This window comes from Microtus ochrogaster, chromosome 2, assembly GCF_000317375.1.
Source record: "Microtus ochrogaster isolate Prairie Vole_2 chromosome 2, MicOch1.0, whole genome shotgun sequence".
NCBI classification, from domain to species: Eukaryota; Metazoa; Chordata; class Mammalia; order Rodentia; family Cricetidae; genus Microtus; species Microtus ochrogaster.
Window position 1 is genome coordinate 19,948,612 of NC_022010.1, and position 14,235 is coordinate 19,962,846.

Here is a 14,235-nt window from a genome sequence, read left to right on the forward strand (position 1 = left end):
TAACAAAAATAAATTATGCAGGGAATTAAATGTTCAATTCAAATCAACTTATTTATTTATTTATTTATTTATTTATTTATTTGAGACACGGTTTCTCTGTGTAGCGCTGGCTGCCCTGGAATTCACTTTGTAGACCAAATTGGTCTTGAACTCAGATATTCGCCTGCCTAATTCCCAAGTGCTGAGATTAAAAGCATGGACCAGTAAGGCCTCTCTTTTTCTTTCTTTGTTTTTGTGTTTTATTTTTCAAGACAGGATTTCTGTGTAACTGCCCTAGCTGTTCTGGAACTAGCTCTTGACCACCAGGCTGGCCTCAAATTTACAGAGATCTATCCAATCTGCCTCCCGAGTACTGGGATTAAGGGAGTGCACCACCACTGCCCAGCTCTTTCTTTCTTTCCTTTCTTTTTTTTCCTTTATTCCTTTCTCTTTCTCTCTTTTTCTTTTTTTCAACTTATTTATTTAGTATGTATACCATGTTCTATCTGCATGTGTTCCTGCAGGCCAGAAGAGGGCACCAGATCTCCTTACAGGTGGTTGTGAACCACCATGTGGTTGCTGGAAATTGAACTCAGAACCTCTGGGAGAGGAGTCAGGCTCTTAACCGCTGAACCACCTCTCCAGCCCCCTTTTTCAAGATTTTTTTAAAAAAGCATATAGGGCTGGGCTGTGGTGGTCCATGCCCTTAATCCTTTTTTTATTGATACAAAATCACATATAGCCCTGGCTGACCTAGAACTTGCTATGTAGACCAGGCTGGCCACTGGCCTGTTTCTTTGGTTGGGTTTCACTCTGTAGGCCAGACTGGTCTCAAACTCACAAAGATCCGCCTGCCTCTGGAGTGCTGGGATTAAAGTTGTGCACCATCACTTCCTGGCTCTTATTTTTATTTTTAGGTGCTGGGGGATAGAACCCAGAGCATTGCACATGCCAGGCAAGTGTTCAAACACTGAGCTACACGCTCAGCCCCAGAGTCAGGGTGGTCAGGCTTGGATGTGGAGAAGCTAAGCTGACCCATCTTGTCCCAGGAACACAGAGGTTCCTACCAGGAAACTGAACTCCTGCTCCAGACCAAGGGTTTGAGAAAGGCAGAATATCACCCAGCAATAGGAAGAGGCAAGCAGGCAACAGCATATGCTTCCAGTCCACTTGTGGGAGCCCCAGAAAGCCTGGTGTCCCAAGGGGCCCAATTTGCTGACCAAACACGCAGCAGTCCTGGCTGCCTCAAGCTGGCTGTTGCTGGAAGCCTGGTGTCCCAGATACTGGGTGCCTGGTTACCAAGAGATGGTTTAGAATAACAACTGTCTCCTTTGCCAATAACAGGAACCTGGCCTGTTGCACATAACAGCCAGCAGAACCTGAAGATGTTAGTTCCCCTCAACAACCAGCCTGTTTGCTGAAAGGTCATTCTAAAACTCCAAGATGGGCATTTGTGATCCTCATTTATTATGACAGTTACACCACATCCCTTGCAGAAGCATAGAGCAATTCTGGGCCCACACCGGACCAAGATGCCATCCTGAGCCAGGCTGGCTACACTCACATTTTCTGATAATGTATGTGTCCATCTCCCCGTTCCTAGGGCTTGACTGGAGCCAATAATGGTTCTCTATTTACTGCTTCATTAGTCCTTTACACTTGTTCTTAGACTCACTGTAAAGGGGAGCATTCTAAAGAAAAGTAGGTGGTCCAAAGTTTTGAAACCTACTATTACTTACTCCCAGAAAGCTAGTCAATGGGCAGAACCAGCTGTGTGCCCAACAGGTGTTCTGAGAACCCGTGGTCTCCCAGGTCTGAAGAGAAATGGGTCAAACAGATTTGAGGAGTTATGTCCTTGCCTCAAAACCCCACCGCTCCCCGACTGCAGCCTCGTTACTCACCGTTATGTCCTGTAGGCTCTTAAATGAAGATAACAAGAATTCCAAGGTCCTGGAGGCCTTTGGAGACTGGGATCGTGAAGGACTGAAGCAGTGTCGTGAGCAACCACTTATGTTAGAGTTGCTATCTTTTTCTACTTCTGCGGCTTGGTACTTGGTGATGGAAGGCTGGCCTGCCAAAAATAAACCACAACTGCAAACCCGGGATGCAGGCCAAGGTCCAGGAGGGAGAGGACTGGGGCAAAACAGCATCAGGGCCACCACCTGGTGGAGGCTAGGGGAAGCTCAGGTGGCTTGGGATCAGAAAAGCCTTTAATTCTGTGTATTTGCGCACATGGATGATGTGCCCAGAGAGGGCAGAGGTGCTGGATTTCCCTGGGGCTGGAGTTATAGATTGTTGTAGCTACCTGATGTGGGTGCTGGAAATCAAATTCTGGAGAAGCAGCGTACGACCTTACTGGATGAACCAGTTCTCCTGCTGCTTTTTGTCATTTTTAAGATTTCTGTGTATGGTGCCAGGTGGTGGTGGTGCACACCTTTAATCCCAGCACTCGGAAGGCAGAGGCAGGAGGATCTCTGAGTTCGAGGCCAGTCTGGCCTACAAAGCGAGTTCCAGGACAGTCAGAGCTACACAGAGAAATACTGTCTCGAAAAACAAACCAACAAATGATGTGTATGGATCTTTGGCTGGCAGTGTGTATGTGCACCACAGGAATGTCTTACACCCTCAGAGGTCAGAAAAGGGCACTGGATCCCCTGGACCTGGAGTTATAGACTCTTGTGAGTCAGTATGAGTCTGGGAAACTGAATGCTGGTCCTCTGAGAGAGCAGTAAGTGTTCAACATGAGCCATCCATCTCTAGGGCCTGGAAACACCAACTCTGAAGGGAGCACACTGTTGTTTTTAAAGTCTTGCTACACAGCCCTGACTACCCTCAATCTGCATGCCTGACTCTGCCTTCCTGTGTTGGGATTACAGGTAGATACCACCAAGCATGGCAATGACCTTTTACTTCTCCTCAGATTGAGTGCTACTTTTGACTCAGCCACATGTGAGACAGACTGGCTCAAACTTGTTCCAGTCTTCTTGCCTGCTTCCTAAGTACTGGGATTACATGGACCACCATGCCCGGTCTGGTTTAAACCTGGAGCAATCCCTGAATAAGGCTAGAGCTTGGAGCAGCACTGGGATGAGCTTTCCCGAGGAGCTGGGTTTAATACCAAGCATAAAGGGTGTGTGGGATTAGCCTAATTTTGCAAGTAGAAATATCCAAACAGAAAATACTTGTACAGAGGATGGCAGCACAGGCCTCTAATCCCAGCACTTGGAAGGTGGATGCTGGATAGTCAGGCAGATTTGGACTACATAGGGAAAACCCTATCTCAAAGGGAAACAAAACAAAAAGGCTTCAATGTGTGTGTGTGGGTGGAGTGTGCGCCTTTATTTCCAGCACTCGGGAGGAAGAGTCAGGCAGATCTTTTTGGGTTCAAGGTCTACAGCCTGGTCTACAGAGCTAGTTCCAGGACAGCCAGGGGCTGTTACAGAGAAATCCTGACTAGGAAAAAAAAGGGGGGGAGGGGGTTTCTTAGTGCAGTGACACACACAGGAGGCCCACCCAGTAGTATGTCTTGCTTAGCACTTACCCACTTGACCTGTTGACATGGCTGAAGATAGGCCCCAGAGACCAGTGAATGCTAGGAAAGCATGCAGTCACCAAGTGTCACACACATTCCCTAACATATCATTAGCGCGTGCTAAAGGTTAACAAAAATGTACCCTTCCATTAAAGGGTTAAGTAAGATTCCACACAGACATAACTTTAGTCCCAGTATTCAAAGAGGAAGATGCAAGCAGATCTGTGAGTTAAGACAGTGAAGGCCCCCATTACATACCTTTGTCTTGAAAAAAAAAACAAAAGGATGCGGCATGAAAACATGGGGGGGGGGGCTAAAGACAGGGTTCAGTGGTTAGGAGCACTGCCTCCTTTTGAGCACTCAGAACATTTCAACTGTATGCACTCCAGTTCCAGGAAGAACTGCTACACACAAGGCACACTTATATACATCCAAACAAACATTCATACACAAACAAAAAACTTGCAAATGAGCCATTTGGCAGGGAAAAAAAAACCTTGAGGATCAGTACCTTTTGAAATGAAAAAAATGAGCTCAATGTTGTACCCTTCTCTCAAAAGCTGTATGCTGTGCCAACTGCTTAAGAGTGTGAAGCTGGGGACTGGGGAGTTGGTTCAGTGGTTAACAGCACTGGCTGCTCTTCCAAAGGTCCTGAGTTCAATTCCCAGCAACCACATGGTGGTTCACAACCATCTGTAATGAGATCTGGTGCCCTCTTCTGGCCTGAATGTCTACCTGCAGGCAGAACTCTGTATACATAATAAATAAATTAAAAAAAAAAAAGAGTGTGAAGCTGGGCAGTGGTGGCGTACGCCTTTAATCAGGCACTCAGGAGGCAGAGGCAGGAGGATCTCTGTGAATTCGAGGCCAGCCTGGGCTACAGAGTGAGTTCCAGGACAGTCTCCACAGCTACAGAGAACCCATCTCTAACCACCCCACCCTAAGCAGTGTAAGGCCATACTCTGACCAGTGAGGCACAGGATGTCTTTGCCATAGTAATAAAAAAAGTGATCCGTGATCCTCGGTGGGTGAGCTTGCCTGCAGGATTTCACATTGCTATGCACCAAGTACAAGTTTATGGGACCCTGGAACAGCTAAAACCATAAATGAGCAGCATGATTGACAATGAGCTTTATGAAGTAGCAGCTGAATTAATCTTATACCTGGGGGTCTCCATAACATAAGGAAGTGTAGTGAAGGGTGCAGCATTAGGAGGGTTGAGAACCACTAGACTAGACGAACCAGAAGACGTGCTGATATAGTTGTGTCCTTGTACAAACTCTATTATGTTGAGCAAGCACACGAAACCCATGACCCCACAATAAGGACAACTACCACACCTCAGAATGAAAGTTTTATTTTCGTTAACTCACAAAAAACCAATACAGTTGGTTCAAGGAGGCCAACACTTGCCCAATCCCCAACACTATGAGCCTCAGGGAATAATATCTATACAGTTAGAACTCCTAATGGAGCTGTTAGGAATAAGTTTGCTCAGGGTCCACACATGCACTATTATGTAGGGCCCACTTCAATTTCTTCAGTTTAAACTTCTTGATTAAATTAAACCTGTTAAAAGAAAAGGTTAAGTCAGACGACAACCAACAATGCCCAGATACACTGTTTACTTTTCCAAGACAATTAACTTTTCCTTCAATCAAACCTCAATTCCATCCTTACCACGATGAAGACTGGTGTATGTGTTTTTAGAGAAAAGGCCTGAAGCAGAAATTTAGCTAAAGAGTTCTAATCATCTCAGCACTCAAAAAGGCAGAGGCAGGGGGATCTCTGTGAGTTTGAGGCCAGATTGGTCTACAAGAGCTAGTTCCAGGAGAGGCTCCAAAGCTGTCTCAAAAAACCAAAAAAATAAAAAAATAAAAAAAAAAAAGAGTTCTAATTTTGGACAAGCATCACCTCTCTTCCCCATTGTCTGGGAAAACGAAACCAAGCACTGTAGCGAGTCAGTGAACTGAAATTATGAGGGAAACTACAGAACCACTGTGGCTGCCAACCCTCCAGTTATTCCAATCAGGAGCTCTACTTGGAGTCTTCACTCCACAACTATCAACCTCGGGGCAGATGACAGGTCACCTACCATTTGCAATTCTGCACTGCCTCAGCACTTCGTTGAAGCCCTCGCAGAGCTTGACGTCACTCTGGTTCTGGGCACACTCCAGGAACTGTTTGATCTCAAGAGAGCAAGGTCCAAAAGACTGCTGGTTCATCACCTGGGCTCCCTGGGGCTCCTGCCAAGACACAACATTAGATATGAGAAGTTTGCTTGGTACACACAAGGCTCTGGACTTGATCCTAACACTGTAAACACAAAAAAGAAAAAACTAAACCAAACCAAACCAGAGCCAGGAGGTGGTGGTGTACAACTTTAATCCCAGCACTCAGAGGTAGAGACAGGTGGATCTCTGAGTTCTAGATAAACCTGTCCTACAGAACTAGTTACAGGACACCAAAGGTTACACACACACAAACAAGTTCTTTTAGCGACTGCACTACAGTATGGCTAGTGAGTTGGGCAAGGGGTTGGAGGTTGAAATACACACACACACACAGACTCAGGTCATCCTTGAAATAAGAATGCCCCCTTTATTGTGCTCAGGGGCAGCTTATATAGTGCTCCGGCCACAGCCCAGCTCTCAGGACCTTTCAGCTGCCGGCCCACCAGAAACCACGCCCCTGCCGTCAGGCTTGTGCTCTAAGCAGCTACAAGGATAGGAAAGACAAGCTGTTTACTCTGGCACAGGAAATTCAGGGTCTGGGGGTCCACAGTCCCCAACAAGTTTTATCAAAACAAACAACAAACCTGGCTAGGAACTCAATAGTATGTGTGCTTTGCCCAGGGACTGAACCCCAGCATCACAACATACAAAAAACAAGCCATTCTTAAAGAAAAATAGGATCATTACTGGAAAGACATGGACGAGAACTTCAAGTGCACCAGATTTCAAGAGATCACATGCTTCTTAGTACACACAAAATCCACAGATCCACAAGAGGGCAAAAACTATCAGGTCAGGGGTCACAGGCCGTGAACAGGACTTGTGATTATGTAACAAGAGACTGAACTGAAAGGCCAGGCCTCATGGCTGTAACTCCAATGCTTGAGAAGCCAACCAAGGAGACAGCTACAAGCTTGGAGCCAGCTTCGGTCACACACTGAAGACTCTGTCTCCAAGTGAAGCATAGGAATCCAGTGTAGCCAAGATAAACTCTTAAAGCCAAGGCAGGATTGCTGTAAGTTCAAGGTCAGCTTGAGTCAGATTCTCTCAAAAACAAAATCACCTAGAGGGAAAATGGCCATCTTACCAGTAAGTTGGGCTGGACTGTTATAATTCCAGTCTGCTCTACTTACTGGTGCTCGCCTAAGGGTCTAACTCAAACCACACTATGTATGTGTGATGCTCGCACACGAGTGTGTGAATGGGTGTGCCCACAGGAGCCCAATCAAGACATGGGTTCTTCCCTCTACCACTCTCCATCCTACTGCCCTGAGACAGAGCTCTCACTGAAACCCGTCATTTCATCTCAACTGCCAGCTGCCAAGCTGTGGATCTGCTCATCTCTCTCCACAATGCAGGAGATGCAGATATGCATGGCTATGCCTGACTCTGTGGGTTCACGGGCTTTGAACTCAGGTCCGCACAGCTTCAGAGTGCTTACTCACTGAACCATACCCCAGCAAACCCCTACTTTAAAGGGGGTGGGGTGGGGAAGCACCACTTTGTACTGCACTCCTAAAATTAAACACAGAGCACTATGTAAAAGATGTTTACCAGCTGCCAAGTTCTCTCAGAAGACACAGCACACAGGAAAAGTGGCCCCAGATCCTACCTGGTAAGTGATGTCAGGCCTCGCAGGCTCAGCACTGCCACCTCCACTGAAGGCCCCAGTGACAGCATGACCCAGGGTGTGGCCCACTGCAGAGCCCACAGCCACACCGGCTGCAGTGGTCGCCATCTGGGCCATCAGGCCTGGCTGCCGGGGTGCAGCAGCAGGTGAGCCAACTGCAGATGGTGCAGTCGCTGTTGCTGGAGGATGAGCTGCAGGCGCTTGTCTGGGAGCAGGTCTCATCTGAGGGGCCCGGCTAGGAAAGAAAAGAACCAAACTCATCAGTTCCCAGTTCAAAATGGCTCTGGAAGTTACTGAAGAAGTGAACCAAGCCAGGTTCTGAGGCACACACCTGTAATGCCAGCACCGGGATGGAAGAGACAGAACACTCAATAGGCCAAGGTCACCCTACACAGTCATTTCTTCTTCTTCTACATCATTGTTTTTCAGAGTATAAAAATTACAACACTGGGGAGGGAGAGAGGAGTGGGGGGAGGGGGAGGGAAATGGGAGGTGGGGAGGCAACACTGGAGGTTAAGAGCACTGACTGCTTTTCCAGAGGTCCTGAATTCAATTCCCATTAACCACCGTGTGGCTCACAACCACCTATGAGATCTGGAGCCCTCTTCTGGCTTGTACATGCCAGCAGAACATTGGTTTTTGTTTGTTTTGTTTTTGACTTTTTTGAGACAGGGTTTCTTTGCAGTTATTGGTGCCTTTCCTAGAACTAGCTCTTGTAGACCAGGCTGGCCTCGAACTCACAGAGATCCTCCTGCCTCTGCCTCCCAAGTGCTGGGATTAAAGGTATGCGCTACCACTGCCCAGCCAGCCGAACATTGTATGCATAATAAATACATTTAAAAAAATTGCAACACTCCCTCCTTTGCTTTTCTCCCTCCTTGACTGACTGCAAACTCTTGGCTTCTTTATTCATTAATCGTTGTTAGATGCATATATGTGTATACATAGTCATTCCTATATATGATCTCAGTCTGTATGGTACTTGTATGTATGTTTTCAGGGCTGACCTCTTGGTATTGGGTAACTAATGGGTGTGTCCTCGCTAGGGAAGACTTATCTCTCCTGCTCTGGGCATTCCTCAGTTGCTGGTAGCTCTTGCTGTAGGCTGAGTCTTCGGGTTTTCACCATACTTTGGTATATCTACTGTCATCTTTGCTCTACAATGTGATTTTAAAGGATATTCTCCTCTCAAAAAATAAAAACAAAAACCAACCAACCAAAAAATTAAATAAATGCCCTAGCCAAAACAAGAGCGAGCTCTACCTAGGAATCCTATACCAGCCTCACCCAGCACTGGGATTACAAGTATTTTCACCCTGCCTTAAATTTAAGTATTTTAAATTTATCTTATTTTGCCGGGCGGTGGTGGCGCACGCCTTTAATCCCAGCACTCGGGAGGCAGAGGTAGGCGGATCTCCTGTGAGTTCGAGACCAGCCTGGTCTACAGAGCTAGTTCCAGGACAGGCTCCAAAGCCACAGAGAAACCCTGTCTCGAAAAACAAAACAAAACCAAAATTTATCTTATTTTATGATTGTTTACATGCATGTATGTCTGTGTACCACCTGCATGCCAAAAGAGTTTTCAATCACTTGGACCTAGAGTTGCTGGGAATCAAACCTGGGTCCTGAGAAAGATCATCAGCCAGTGTTCTTAACTATAAAGTCAACCTTCCAGCCTTTAATCATTTTTTGTTTGTTTTTTTGACAGGTTTTGTGTGTGGCCCTGGCTGTCCTGGAACTCACCTTCTCTCCCAGTCGCTGGAGTTTAAAGCTGTGTGCTACAACTGCCTGGCATCATTTGAAACCTTTAACTCTCCACATCATCCACATGCGAGAAGACTACAGAAACTTGTTCTCATTAACACTGTGCCTCTCCTGTACACACATAAACAACACTGTGCCTCTCATGCACATACATATACAACACTGTGCCTCTTATTTTTTTAAAAAATTTATTTATTTATTATGTATACAATATTCTGTTTGTGTGTATGCCTGCAGGCCAGGAGAGGGTACCAGACCCCATTACAGATGGTTGTGCGCCACCATGTGGTTGCTGGGAACTGAACTCAGTACCTTTGGAAGAGCAGACAATGCTCTTAACCTCTGAGCCATCTCTCCAGCCCAAAACTGTGCCTCTTATATATACATATACAACATTCTGTCTCTTTAATCTTTTGGGTAAGGTCCATCGTCCCATTTTGTCGCCCTCCCCCAAGACAGGGTTTTCTTTGTGTAACCTGGTTGTTCTAGAATTGGCTCTGTAGACGAGGCTGGCCTCAAACTCATAAGATCCACCTTCCCCCTCCTCTGGAGTACTGGGATCAGAAGTGTGCACCACCACCAGGATTGTAGAAGTTTTAAAAACCAAGTATAAACTATTTTGTCCTTTTTTTTAAAAAATATTTTCATATATCCACATGGTTCACAGTATCTTTAAAGAACAGTTATTCCAATACTCCTAAAACATCAGCTTTAAGTTGGAAAGGGAGAGAACTGCCTCAACAGTTAAACTCTTCTTCCACAAGCTCAAGTTCGGTTCCCAGCAGCTCTTAACCACCCACTGCAAATCCCAGCTCCAGGTCATCTGACAGCTCTGACCTCCCAAGGCTCACAAACCCACTTAACAAAAAAGAAAAAAGAAAAGAAAAACAAAAAGATTTAGAATTTAAGCCAGATGTGGTAGTGAACACCTTTAATTCCAGCACTCTGAAGACAGAGGCAGGTGGATCTCTCTAGTTCTAGGCCAACCTAGTCTACATAGTGAGTTCCAGGACAACCAGCGCACAGAGAAACTCTGTACCAGAAAATAAATAAATAAGTAAGTAAGTAAGTAAAGAGCGAGCTTGAGAGCTGATGAAATGCTTCCAGGTGAAAGGTGCTTGCTGCCATGCCTGCCAATCTCAGTTCAATTCCTGGAGTCCACAAGGAAGGAAATAAGCAACTACCACAAGTTGCCCTGTGACCTTCACACAGGTACACAAACAGATTTAGATTTAGAATTTGGGTTAACAAACATTTTCCTAGCAGGCATGAGACCCTGGTTGACTAAAGTAGGAAGAGAAAATATATAGAAAGCAAATAATCCGTAGTCCAGCGAGGGGACAAGATCATTAGCACATGACTTTAGGGCCAGCTTGGACAATATAGAAAGACGGCCAAAAGTCAACAAAATTCACGACAGTCATGAGGTAATGTTTAGAATGTAGATCAAGGCCTTCATTTTACCAATCAAAAAAGATGAAGGCTGCTGGGTATGGCAAAGATCGTGGCCCATACCTTAAATCCCAGTATTCAGGAGGCAGAGGCAGGTGGATCTCTGTGAGTTCCAGGACAGCCAGGGCCACAATGAAACCAATCCAAATCAAAGAGATTCAGGTGAAGTGACCTATCTTAACGGCAACTTTTATCAACCTAATTCCTCTTAGTTCTTGGAGACAGGGTCTCTTCATGGGTAGCCTTGAACTGGTGACAACTCTTGTCTTTGGGGAGAGAGTGGTTTGGGGGACGATCTTGGTGGGAGATGGGGCATTTCCCTACCATATAGACAGACCTCAGGTTCCTCCTAGTAAGGCAACAATTTTTAATTTTCTATGATTTTATTCCCTAAAAATCTGGAAGCTGTCAACAATTTCCTACTTATTTTCACGTGGGCCGCGGAGCTGTCTCAATTGAGCGATTAGCACTAAGTGTAAAATATTCTGGTTCAAAGTGGTGGAAGGAGAGAACTCTGAATATTCGGCTCACCACACGAGGACCCGTACATTGACAAATTTTATTTATTTTTCTAAAGACCAGCCTTCGGGAAGCGGAGTCAAGAAAATCAAGGAAGGCCAACCAGGCCTATATGAAGTCCAAGGTTAGCCCGAGGACCTCAAAAACATTGTAAAACAAAACCACCTCAAGAGCCTCACATAAATCATTTTTTCCTCGCCTCTTCGTTGACTATGTCCTCTAAGGCCTTTCCCGCAAGCAGTCTAGGACAAAGGTCAGGCCTTAGCGTCCTCTTCCGTAATGCAGAGAGCGCGTCCCCGTTCTCGAGGCGCCCTCTTCCCCAGGAGCGGATCCCTGCCCGACTGCACGCACCGTCTCACCACCCGCCGGCCGTCCCCTACCTACGCCCTGGCGGCCCGCGCTCAGGTCTCACCTGGCCGGAGGGGCCACCCGGGAAGAGCGGCTTCGGCTTCCACGCGGCATGTTAGGTCCTCACACACTCGGAGTCCAAAGACTACGAACTGCGAAGCGCCGACGAGCGTCCAGCAACTTCTCTACCAAGGAGAGCGGAAGACGGAAGGCGGGTTCTCAGAAGGAAACCAATCAGCGCCCCGGAGGTGCAGGAGCGCTGAAAGTCATTAGAAGATCCAGACGTCAGTAACGGGAAACGCCAGGGTGCTGCGTCACACGAGGTTGGCGACCAGGCCCTGTAGGTAACCGGAAGTTCCTCGGGTTGCCCTCTCAAATCTCGTCCCCAGATTTTCTGCTGGATGGTTAGGTTTTTGCTTCCGGTTGACGACTGGCTTCCCCTACAACTCAAGCTGACTTTCATTTTCAGATCCTCCTGCCTCAGCCACTCGAGGAAACTGGGATTACAGGCACGTCGCCATGCCTACTATGTTAACGGGGTTAAATGCAACCTTAAGTGAGTCATCCTTGCCTTGTCTACCAGAGGGCCTTGGATTGTTTACCTAACCCTTCTCAGATTTTCTTTTGCAACAAGGCCTCACCTAACGGACGTTGGCCTAGAACTCGCTGTTCTCATGACTCAGTCTCCTAGTGCTGGGGATGCAGGAGAAGCTCATAGTAAAATGGTGTTATAAAGGATTTACTAATAAACTTGCTTGGAATTTAGCTAAAGGAGCCCTGCCTCCAGTGTGACTGGAAGATGGTGTACTAACCATGCTTTATTAGAAACGGTGGGAAAGAAAATTCAGTAACATAACTGAAGTTTTGGGTGGCCAAGAAATGCTTGTTAACCTGTGGGTCTTGAACCTGAATTGAGATGCTGCCTCCATCTATCTCCGTGTGGGCCAGCTCACATGCGAATATGCCCACATTTGTACCGGGAACTATATTAAAGTATCACAGCATTAAGAAGGTTGTGAACCTCTGAATCTAGACCCTCCGTCATGGCTACAGAAAACATGTGGTGGTGTAGCCGGGCAGTGGTGGCGCACGCCTTTAATCCCAGCACTCGGGAGGCAGAGGCAGGTGGATCTCTGTGAGTTCGAGACCAGCCTGGTCTACACAGCTAGTTCCAGGACAGGCTCCAAAGCCACAGAGAAACCCTGTCTCGAAAAACCAAAAAAAAAAAGAAAGAAAACATGTGGTGCCCTGACCTAAGCTCTTTACCTGGTGGTGACCCGAGCCTGGTGATTGGCTGAGCCATCAGCGGTATCGATCCATGATGCCCCCCGGAGGCATCCTGGCCATATCCTGGCCAGCAGATTGGTATGTGGACGCCGTCCATTCCCACACATTGCCCATGAGGTCGTATAGTCCTTCAGTGTAGCAGTAGGTCATTAGATGGGGGAGTAGGGGACTCTCTCCACCCACCACCAGATGCCCGGGGGAGGTGGGGGGAGATTTTCCTCGGCCACCTTGTCAGACAGTGTACAATAGGAGGTCTCACCATAATTGTTCTGTGGGGGGAAAGCGCTCACTGGTGACAGTCCATGGAAACCGTCTTCAGCTCTGTCACCCTTGGGGAACTTTCCCTGACAAGAAGAATGAAAATGTAAGATTTATCAGCCTGTCCCGAGGCAGGTGCCCTGTCCACCCAGAGGAAAACAACGGTCACTTTACTCTGCAGTGTGGGGGAAGGACGGTGACCTCAGGTTCCCTTACATGGAGCTTTGGAAAGAGCCGTGCTGTTTCTAACTAACCATCTATGCCCTGCATCCCCAGCCTGGGACAGAAGCCCTGGAGCCCATATAGTCACATAGCTCCTGCTTTTGTTAAATAGAAATACACCACCTGTGTTTATTGATGTGATTGTTCAATTTCATTGTTATTCCTATCAAAACTGGGGTTCAGAGGCTGGGGAGATGGCTCAGTGGGTAATGCATTTGCTATGTAAGCATGAGGAATGAGTTCATATCCTGAGAACCCATATAAAAGCTGGGCATAGTGCATGCATCTGCAACTCCGGTTCTGGGGGGCAGAGACAGACAGATTCGGGGCCTGCTTGGCTAGGCAGTCTAGCTGAAATGCTGAGTTCCATCTCTCACTGAGAAGTCCTGTCCCCAGCAATGCTGTGGAGTGGCTGGAGGGAATGGCTCAGCAGCTAAGAGCCTGCACTCTGCTTGCTGAGTACCCAAAAGGACCCGAATTTAATTCTGAGCACCCATGTCAGATAGCTAAAAACTCTAACTCTGGCTCCAGGGGCATCCAATACTTTGAGCATTCACGCATATTCAAAAACACACGCAATATACACAATTTAATTTTCTTTATGAAACAAGTTTTCTCTGTGTAGCCCTGTTTATGCTGGAATTTCCTCTGTTGACTAGGCTGGTCTCCAGCTCACAGAGATCCATCTGCCTCTGTCTCCTGAGTGCTGGGAATAAAGGCATGAGTCTCCATACCTAGTTTTATAACTTAATTTTTTTTTCAAGACAAGATTTCTCTGTATAACAGTCTTGGCTGACCTGGGATTTATTTTGTAGACTAGGTTGGCCTCAAACTCACAGAGATCTGCCTGTCTTTGCCCTCTAAGTGCTGGGATTAAAGTTGTGTCACCACTGCCCAGCTTTTATTTTTATTTATTTATTTATTTATTTATTTTTTTGGTTTTTCGAGACAGGGTTTCTCTGTAGCTTTGGAGCCTGTCCTGGAACTCCCTTGGTAGACCAGGCTGGCCT

The 14,235-nt window shown here is 46.8% G+C and overlaps 2 protein-coding genes across 2 annotated transcripts in view; both read right to left on the reverse strand.

Annotated features, from left to right (window-relative positions):
* Positions 1–2,091, reverse strand: part of Phkg1 (phosphorylase kinase catalytic subunit gamma 1) — a 14,289-nt gene extending 12,198 nt beyond the window's left edge. Inside the window, exon 1 of the mRNA XM_013350283.2 lies at positions 1,881–2,091. The gene's annotated coding sequence lies outside the window, so the exon portion shown is untranslated. The remainder of the gene's footprint in view (positions 1–1,880) is intronic.
* A 2,761-nt stretch (positions 2,092–4,852) lies between these two features.
* Positions 4,853–11,678, reverse strand: Chchd2 (coiled-coil-helix-coiled-coil-helix domain containing 2). Its single transcript, XM_005344546.3, has 4 exons — positions 11,523–11,678; positions 7,358–7,610; positions 5,607–5,757; positions 4,853–5,080 (listed from the first exon to the last, which is right to left on the reverse strand). The coding sequence occupies exons 1-4, from the start codon at positions 11,570–11,572 to the stop codon at positions 5,070–5,072; spliced, it is 465 nt and encodes a 154-aa protein (XP_005344603.1). The 5' UTR covers positions 11,573–11,678; the 3' UTR covers positions 4,853–5,069.
* Between the last annotated feature and the right edge of the window lie 2,557 nt (positions 11,679–14,235).